This window comes from Mesoplodon bidens, assembly GCF_964165515.1.
Source record: "Mesoplodon bidens genome assembly, chromosome: 1".
NCBI lineage: Eukaryota > Metazoa > Chordata > Mammalia > Artiodactyla > Ziphiidae > Mesoplodon > Mesoplodon bidens.
The window spans coordinates 135,533,442-135,544,152 of NC_138176.1; the positions used below are offsets into that span (position 1 = coordinate 135,533,442).

The 10,711-nt window shown below is 40.8% G+C and overlaps 1 protein-coding gene across 1 annotated transcript; it reads left to right on the forward strand.

The window, feature by feature from the left end:
- Nucleotides 1-930: 930 nt before the first annotated feature.
- LOC308613464 (ragulator complex protein LAMTOR2-like) lies at nt 931-1,516 on the forward strand. Its single transcript, XM_081227015.1, has one exon. It carries the CDS (start codon nt 1,012-1,014, stop codon nt 1,387-1,389), a length of 378 nt encoding a protein of 125 aa, XP_081083141.1. The 5' UTR covers nt 931-1,011; the 3' UTR covers nt 1,390-1,516.
- The last annotated feature ends 9,195 nt before the right edge of the window (nt 1,517-10,711 follow it).

Genomic DNA, 10,711 nt, shown 5'->3' on the forward strand with positions numbered 1-10,711 from the left:
AGAGAAAGCCTGCATGCAGCAACAAAGACCCAACACAGCCCCCCCAAAAAATGTATTCCTTATTTTTTGTTTGTTTGTCTTTTATGCATTATTTGTGTGAAAAGTATTATAAACCTATTACAGTACAGTACTATATAGCCAATTGTGTTAGTTGGGTACCTAGTCTAACTTTGTTGGATTTACGAATGAATTGGACTTATGAATGCACTCTCGGAACAGAACTCATTCATATGTAGGGGACTTACAGTATTCCAAAAAACTGGAGAGGAAGGAGTACTCCCAAACTCATTCTATGAGTCTACCATCACCCTGATACCAAACCCAGAGAAAGATACCATGAAAAAAGAAAATTACAGGCCAATATCACTGATGAACATAGAAGCACAGATTCTCAACAAAATACTAGAAAACCAAATCCAAGAATACATTAAAAGGATCACACACCATGATCAAATGGGATTTATCTCAGGAATGCAAGGATTTTTCAATATCTGCAAATCAATCAGTGTGATACACCACATTAACAAATTGAATAAAAACCATATGATCATCTCAATAGATGCAGAAAAAGCTTTTGACAAAATTCAACACATATTTATGATAAAAACTCTCTAGAAAGTGGGCATAGAGGGAACCTACCTCAACATAATACAGGCCATATATGCTAAACCCACAGCTCACATCATACTCAATAGTGAAAAGCTGAAAGCATTTCCTCTAAGATCAGGAACAAGACAAGGTGTCCACTCTCATCACTTTTATTCGACATAGTTTTAGAAGTCCTAGCCATGGCAATCAGAGAAGAAGAAGAAATAAAATGAATCCCAATTGGAAAACAAGAAATAAAACTGTCACTCTTTGCAGATGACATGATACTATACATAGAAGATCATAAAGATGCTAAGGGCGTTCCAGAGCAGGGCAGCTGGACTACGGGAAGCGGCAGGCAGAGGGCAGCAGTAGGAAACTCGGGGATCTGGGTGCAAAAGCCCAGGGATAGGAGCCGCAGGCATGCTGCGTCCCAAGGCTTTGACCCAGGTGCTAAACCAGGCCAACGCTGGAGGCATCCAGAGCACCCTGCTGCTGAATAACGAGGGATCTCTGTTGGCCTACTGCGGTTACAGGGATACGGACGCCCGGGTCACCGCTGCCATCGCCAGTAACATCTGGGCGGCCTACGACCAGAACGGGAACCAAGCGTTTAATGAAGACAATCTCAAATTCATCCTCATGGACTGCATGGAAGGCTGTGTAGCCATCACTCAAGTGGCCAACCTTCTACTGTGCATGTATGCCAAGGAGATTGTTGGCTTCGGAATGCTCAAGGCCAAGGCCCAGGCCTTGGTGCAGTACCTGGAGGAGCCTCTCACCCAAGTAGCAGCATCGTAATGGGTGTTGGTGGAAGCAGGGGTTCAGAAAAGAGAGATGACCGTTTGGAGGGGCAGGGCCTCCTGGGGAAGCCTTCCTGGATGTGAAGGGTTGGGGGGACTTTGTTCTTCCCAAGAATAAACTTCAACTCCTGTCTTGAAAAAAAAAAAGATGCTAGCAGAAAACTACTAGAGCTCATGAATGAATTCACTAAAGTTGCAGAATACAAAGTTAACACACAGAAATCTCTTGCATTTCTATACACTAACAATGAAGGATCAGAAACAGAAACTAAGGAAACAATCCCATTTACCATTGCATCAGAAGAATAAAATACCTAGGAATAAACCTGCCTAAGGAGGCAAAAGACCTGTACTCTGAAAGCTATAAGATGCTGATGAAAGACAGTGAAGGCAACACAAACAGATGGAAAGATATACCATGTCCTTGAATTGGAAGAATGAATATTGTCAAAATGACTATGCTATCCAAGGCAATCTCCAGATTCAATGCAATCCCTATCAAATTACCAATGGCATTTTTCACAGGACTAGAACGAAAAATTTTACAATTTGTATGGAAACACAAAAGACCCCGAATAGCCAAAGCAATTCTGAGAAAGAAAAATGGAGCTGGAGGAATCAGGCTCCATGGCCTCAGACTATAATACAAAGTTACAGTAATTAAAACAGTATGGTATTAGCACAAAAATAGAAATATACACTAATAGAACAGGATAGAAAGCCCAGAAATAAACCCATGCACTTATGGTCAATTAATCTATGACAAAGGAGGCAAGAATATACAATGGAGAAAAGACAGTCTCTTCAATAATGGTGCTGAGAAAACTGGATAGTTACATGAAAAAGAATGAAATTAGAACATTCTCTAAGACCATAAACAAAATTAACCTCAAAATGGATTAAAGACCTAAATGTAAGACTGGATACTATAAAACTCTTAGAGGAAAACATAGGCAGAACACTCTTTGACATGAAATACAGCAATATCTTTTTGGATCCAACTCCTAGAGTAATGAAAATAAAAACAAAAATTTTTAAATGGGACCTAATTAATCTTAAAAGCTTTTGCACAGCAGAGGAAGCCATAAACAAAACAAAAAAACAACCCACAGAATGGGAGAAAATATTTGCAAATGAAGCAACCAACTGGGGATTAATCTCCAAAATACACAAACAGATCATGTAGCTCAATATCAAAAACAAACAACCCAATCCAAAAATGGGCAGAATATCTAAATAGACATTTCTCCAAAGAAGATATACAGATGGCCAAAAAGCCCATGGAAAGGTGCTCAACATCATTAATTATTAAGAGAAATGCAAATCAAAACCTCAATGAGGTATCACCTCACACCAGTTAGAATGGCCATCATCAAGACGTCTATAAGGACTTCCCTGGTGGTCCAGTGGTTAAGACTCTGTGCTCCCAATGCAGGGGGCCTGGGTTCTATCCCTGTTCAGGGAACTAGATCCCGCATGTCTCAACTAAAGATCCCTCATGCCACAACAAAGATCCCGCGTGCCACAGCTAAGACCTGGCTCAGCCAAGTAAATAAATAAATAAATAATTTAAAAATTTTAAAAAGCCTATAAACAATAAATGCTGGAGAGGGTGTGGAGAAAAGGGAACCCTCCTACACTATTGGTGGGAATGTAAATTGGTACAACCAATATGGAGAACAGTATGGAGGTGCCTTAAAAAAAGAATTACCATATGATCCAGCAATCCCACTCCTGGACATATATCTGGAGAAAACCATAATTTGAAAAGATACATGCACCCCAATGTTCATTAGAGCACTATTTATAGTAGCCAAGACATGGAAGCAATCTAAGTGTCCATCGACAGATGAATGGATAAAGAAGATGTGGTACATATATATAATGGAATATTACTCAGCCATAGAAGAGAACAAAATAATGCCATTTGCAGCAACATGGATGGACCTAGAGATTATCATACTAAGTGAAACAAGACAGAGAAAGACAAATATCATGATATTATATGTGGAATCTAAAAAAATGATACAAGTGAACTTATTTACAAAACAGAAACAGACTCACAGACTTCAAAAACGAACTTATGGTTACCAAAGGGGAAAGGTGGGAGAGGGATAAATTAGGAGTTTGGGATTAACATATATACACTACTATATATAAAATGGGTAATCAACAAGGACCTACTGTATAGCACAGGGAACTCTATTCAATATTCTGTAATAAACTATATGGGAAAAGAATCTGAAAAAGAATAGATATATGTATATGTATAATTGAATCATTTTGCTGTACATCTGAGACTAACAGAACATTGTAAATCAACTATACACCAATATAAAATAAAAATTAAACAAAAAAGAATATATTTAGTAGTTAAACTCTGTGGAATATTAAGTGTTCTTTTAAAGTCAGAGGGCATGTTCAGGTAACCTACACACCCTGCACTATTAGTTGGAAAAGAGGTCTTAATAACTCTACCTGGTAGAATGCTCAGTAATATGAGTATTACACCTGATACCCTTAGTGTAAAACACCTGACCAGCTCATGTGACCATGACTTCTACTCCAGGTATGCTGCTTTGTATTTCAGGGGTCCATTCTCTGACCTCAGTCGTAAGTGAGTTACCTAGGTCTTTCTTCTCAGAGTGATTCTTTGGGGATAGTTCCCTGTGCCCTAGGGTTAGGGGGAAAAAATAGCTGAGTTGGGCTTGTGCCCTTGATTTAGCTTTAAAAATGATTAATTGTCACCCTGTAAAGAATCTAATGTATAATGACATGGGTCTTTTTAATACAAATAGTGGGGCAGTTTCAATACGGCAGGTAGTGTTTCAATATGTCGGCCCAGGGCAGGCCACCCCAAAATGTGCCTCAATGGCATATTAATTATTGTGAATTAAAGTTGCTTAAGAAAGAGCCAGCAAGAGAGACACTTTGACCCTCCCCTCTGTCTCCCTGAAAGCAGGAAAATAATCTCATATGAAAGATGCACTCTCTGCATCTGAAAGGTAGAAGGGACAGCCTTAATCACCAGAGATGGGGAATTCAGAGCTGAAAAGCCTGGAAAAACAAACCTTGTTACTTCTTTAATTTACTTCCCTAAGCCAAAACTCTGTATAGATTCTTCACTAATTAAGTACCCAAAGTCTAAATTTCTTTGTCTTGTCAATTCCTCACAAATGTATTGTTTCTTTGTCTAAAAAGAATAAAAGCTGCCTGCTTTAGTTACTTATTAGGTCCCATTTCTATGAGACCTCTGTGAACATAAATAAAATTTTTTCTTTTTCTCTTGTTAATCTGTCTTGTGTCCATTTTAGTATTAGTCCAGCCACAAGAACTCAAGAGGGTAGAGGGGGAAATTTATTCAACCCTGACAGTTGGTGAGCCAGGCAGGAGCCTGGCTGGAACCTGCTTCCCGCCCTGAGGCTACTGCAGATGAGAGATCCTGAGACATCTGATAAAGACCAGCAGAAGGTAAGATTTCTTACCACGTCAGCTTCCTGGATCTCTGTCTGCAAGGTCTGGTGGAAGGGAAAGTAGCGAGTTTCTTACTGACTCTCTAAATTTAGATTAGCAGGAGAAAATATTTTTGAGCTAGTTCCTTGTACTTAGCAACTCTTGGGAATTCTTTTCTTCCCAGAGATGGTCACTGTTTTTCTTCATCTCTGTCTGTTGTATTGTTTGCCATAAGGAGGAAGAACCATAGGGCAGAATGCAGGCATAGGTCCTATAAGCCTGCTGTTTGAGCCAGCCTCATAGACTGGTGAGTTAATGTTTCTCACCAGACCTACATCTACTTAAACTTTGCTGTGGATCTTCCACATAAACCCAGATAAAGTTTGTCCTTCCACCTTGCTTTATGTCCTGAGATCTCAGCTTTGTGTCCAGTGAGAATATTCTCTCTGGTCCCGGCCATTTGGAAGGTGCATCTGGTGGCCAGTTGAATAGACTTGGGTCTTGAAACACAAAGTCAGCACTCTGGCCATACCAGCTCTCAGGAGAGTTTGTCTTAATGGGCTGTTGTTGTCTCAACCTTCATTGCCTTACTTTCTTAGACTAACTATGGGAGTGATCTTTCTTGATCATGTGAGGGCTATATACTCTTGTGAGATGCTTCTTTCATCTTTGGTTAAGCCATAAAAAAGCCTTATTGGTTTGAGTCTGTATTTGAAATTAATACAAGATCCTACTCATCAATGGCCAGAAAAGGGATCCTTTAAGTTGGCTATATTTAAGAGGAAAAAAAAATTGAAAGCTCTCATCATAAATAACTTATATTGATACTTATGGGAGGATCAAATTGAAAGGAAAAAAAAGTATAATGGTGAGCTTTAGGTAATCCCTTATAAAGATGAAAAAACAGAAATTAGACTTAAAAGTAAGATGCAACATAAATTCCCCTTCTAAAAAAATTCGCTCATCTCCTCTGTAATTCCCCAGTGCTTCCTACAAATAATCAGGAAGTAAATCAGCTGGAAGCCAATATTCAAGGGCTTAATAGAAACAACTTTCTTTGTTTTGCAGAACTCTACAAAATGAGAAATGCAACTGTAGAAACAAGTCAAGTTCCACTTGCCTTTACCAATTCCCAGACCTTACCTATTCCTCTCAAAATGCTTTCTAGATATTATAAAAGATCAGGATAGGGCTTCCCTGGTGGCGCAGTGGTTGAGAGTCCGCCTGCCGATGCAGGGGACACGGGTTCGTGCCCCGGTCTGGGAGGATCCCACATGCCGCGGAGCGGCTGAGCCCGTGGGCCATGGCCGCTGGGCCTGTGCGTCCGGAGCCCGTGCTCCGCAACGGGAGAGGCCACAGCAGTGAGAGGCCCATGTACCGCAAAAAAAAAAAAAAAAAAAAAAAAAAAGATCAGGATATTGGAGCAAAACTGTCCTGTACTTTAAAAATTATTTTAAAATAATAATTACCTTAAGACTTATAATTATACATATATATATATATATATATATATATATATATATATATAATAGATAAATATACTCCAAAACTACTAGGAGAAAACCTAACATTTTCTTTGGCCCTAAAAGATATAAATCTTATTATGTCTTTGAAATGTAAACACAGCCCACATTGCCTGAGACTGAGCCTGGATTAGCTGAATTGGTAAAACCTGAAACCAAAAAAAAAGGGAAAGAGGCCTTTTAAAACACAAACTGCTAAAAGGATCTCTTGCCCAAACTCTAGTAAATCACATCCCTTCTGCAATTATTTGTCAAGGGCAAATACAGATCTTAAGTCTTCTCCACAAATAATAAAAGATGTTAGCCATCTGAGAAAGTAAATTTAATTTATTTCAACTTTACTTATAAACTAGTGACTTTTGTATTGTACCTGACTCATGACTAAAGTTTTAATATGAAAACTAAGAGAGGGCAGAAGAGTAAGACGCGGAGATCACCTTCCTCCCCACGGATACACCAGAAATACAGCTACACGTGGAACAACTCCTACAGAACACCTACTGAATGCTGGCAGAAGACCCCAGACCTCCCAAAAGGCAAGAAACTCCCCACATACCTGGGTAGGGCAAAGCGGAGAGATTCCCGCACAGAGGATCGGTGCCGAGCAGCACTCACCAGCCTGAGAGGCTTGTCTGCTCGCCCACCAGGGCGGGCGGCGCTGGAAGCTGAGGCTCGGGCTTCGGTCAGAGCTCAGGGAGAGGACTGGGGCTGGCGGCGAGAACTCAGCCTGAAGGGGGCTAATGTGCCACAGCTAGCCGGCAGGGAGTCCAGGAAAACTCTGGAGCTGCCGAAGAGGCAAGAGACTTTTTCTTCCCTCTTGGTTTCCTGGTGCGCGAGGAGAGGGGATTAAGAGCGCTGCTTAAAGGGGCTCCACAGACGGGCGCGAGTCACGACTGAAAGCGCGGAGCCCAGTGACGGGCGTGGGACGCTGGGGCTGCTGCTGCCGCCGCCAAGAAGCCTGTGTGCGAGCGCAGGTCACTGTCCACACCGCCCTTCCGGGAGCCTGTGCAGCCCGCCACTGCCGGGGTCCCGGGATCCAGGGGCGGCTTCATTGGGAGAACGCACGGCGCGCCTCGGGCTGGTACAACGTCACGCCGACCTCTGCCGCTGCAGGCTCGCCCCGCACTCCGTGCCCCTCCCTCCCGCCCGGCCTGAGTGAGCCAGAGTCCCCGAAGAGGCTGCTCCTTTAACCCTGTCCTGTCTGAGCGAAGAACAGACGCCCTCCGGCGACCTACACTCAGAGGCGGGGCCATATCCAAAGCTGAGACCCAGGAGCTGTGAGAACAAAGAAGAGAAAGGGAAACCTCTCCCAGCAGCCTCAGAAGCAGCGGATTAAAGCTCCATAATCAACTTGATGTACCCTGCATCTGTGGAATACATGAATAGACAACAAATCATTCCAAATTGAGGAGCCAGGAGTCAGTGTTGTGCCTCTGAGGTGGGAGAGCCAACTTCAGGACACTGGTCCACAAGAGACCTCCCAGCTCCACATAATATCAAACGGCGAAAATCTTCCAGAGATCTCCATCTCAACAGCAGCACCCAGCTTCACTCAACGACCAGCAAGCTACAGTGCTGGACACCCTATGCCAAACAACTAGCAAGACAGGAACACAACGCCACCCATTAGCAGAGAGGTGGCCTAAAATCATAAAAAGTCCGCAGACACCCCAAAACACACCACCAGACGTGGACCTGCCCACCAGAAAGACAAGATCCAGCCTCATCCACCAGAACACAGGCACTAGTCCCCTCCACCAGGAAGCCTACACAACCCACTAAACCAACCTTAGCCACTGGGGACAGACACCAAAAACAACGGGAACTACGAACCTGCAGCCTGCAAAAAGGAGACCCCAAACACAGTAACATAAGCAAAATGAGAAGACAGAAAAACACACAGCAGGAGAAGGAGCAAGATAAAAACCCACCAGACCTAACAAATGAAGAGGTAATAGGCAGTCTACCTGAAAAAGAATTCAGAATAATGATGGTAAAGATGATCCAAGATTCTATTTCCCAGATCCAAAATCTTGGAAATAGAATAGACAAAATGCAAGAAACAGTTAACAAGGACCTAGAAGAACTAAAGATGAATCAAGCATCGATTAAAAACACAATAAATGAAATGAAAAATACTCTAGATGGGATCAATAGCAGAATAACTGAGGCAGAAGAACGGATAAGTGAGGTGGAAGATAAAATAGTGGAAATAACTGCTGCAGAGCAAAATAAAGAAAAAAGAATGAAAAGAACAGAGGACAGTCTCAGAGACCTCTGGGACAACATTAAACGCACCAACATTCGAATTATAGGGGTTCCAGAAGAAGAAGAGAAAAAGAAAGGGACTGAGAAAATATTTGAAGAGATTATAGTTGAAAACTTCCCTAATATGGGAAAGGAAATAGTTAATCAAGTCCAGGAGGCACAGAGAGTCCCATACAGAATAAATCCAAGGAGAAATACACCAAGACACATATTAATCAAACTGTCAAAAATTAAACACAAAGAAATCATATTAAAAGCAGCAAGGCAAAAACAACAAATAACACACAAGGGAATCCCCATCAGGATAACAGCTGATCTCTCAGCAGAAACTCTACAAGCCAGAAGGGAGTGGCAGGACATAATTAAAGTGATGAAAGAGAAAAACCTGCAACCAAGATTACTCTACCCAGCAAGGATCTCATTCAGATTTGATGGAGAAATTAAAACGTTTACAGACAAGCAAAAGCTGAGAGAGTTCAGCACCACCAAACCAGCTTTACAACAAATGCTAAAGGAACTTCTCTAGGCAAGAAACACAATGAAGGAAAAGACCTACAATAATGAACCCAAAACAATTAAGAAAATGGGAATAGGAACATACATATCGATAATTACCTTAAATGTAAATGGACTAAATGCTCCCACCAAAAGACACAGATTGGCTGAATGGATACAAAAACAAGACCCATATATATGCTGTCTACAAGAGACCCACTTCAGACCTAGAGACAAATACAGACTGAAAGTAAGGGGATGGAAAAAGATATTCCATGCAAATGGAAACCAAAAGAAAGCTGGAGTAGCAATTCTCATATCAGACAAAATAGACTTTAAAATAAAGACTACTAGAAGAGACAAAGAAGGACACTACCTAATGATCAAGGGATCGATCCAAGAAGAAGATTTAACAATTGTAAATATTTATGCACCCAACATAGGAGCACCTCAATACATAAGGCAAATACTAACAGCCATAAAAGGAGAAATCGACAGTAACACAATCATAGTAGGGGACTTTAACACCCCACTTTCACCAATGGACAGATCATCCAAAATGAAAATAAATAAGGAAACACAAGCTTTAAATGATACATTAAACAAGATGGACTTAATTGATATTTATAGGACATTCCATCCAAAAACAACAGAATACACATTTTTCTCAAGTGCTCATGGAACATTCTCCAGGATAGATCATATCTTGGGTCACAAATCAAGCCTTGGTAAATTTAAGAAAATTGAAATTGTATCAAGTATCTTTTCTGACCACAATGCTATGAGACTAGATATCAATTACAGGAAAAGAGCTGTAAAAAATACAAACACATGGAGGCTAAACAATACACTACTTAATAACGAAGTGATCACTGAAGAAATCAAAGAGGAAATTAAAAAATACCTAGAAACAAATGACAATGGAGACACGACGACCCAAAACCTATGGGATGCAGCAAAAGCAGTTCTAAGAGGGAAGTTTATAGCAATACAATCCCACCTTAAGAAACAGGAAACATCTCGAATAAACAACCTAACCTTGCACCTAAAGCAATTAGAGAAAGAAGAACAAAAACATCCCAAAGTTAGCAGAAGGAAAGAAATCATAAAAATCAGATCAGAAATAAATGAAAAAGAAATGAAGGAAACAATAGCAAAGATCAATAAAACTAAAAGCTGGTTCTTTGAGAAGATAAACAAAATTGATAAACCATTAGCCAGACTCATCAAGAAAAGAAGGGAGAAGACTCAAATCAATAGAATTAGAAATGAAAAAGGAGACGTAACAACTGACACTGCAGAAATACAGAAGATCATGAGAGATTACTATAAGCAACTCTATGCCCATAAAATGGACAACCTGGAAGAGATGGACAAATTCTTAGAAATGCACAACCTGCCAAGACTGACTCAGGAAGAAATAGAAAATATGAATAGACCAATCACAAGCACTGAAATTGAAACTGTGATTAAAAATCTTCCATCAAACAAAAGCCCAGGACCAGATGGCTTCACAGGCGAATTCTATCAAACATTTAGAGAAGAGCTAACACCCATCCTTCTCAAACTCTTCCAAACAAT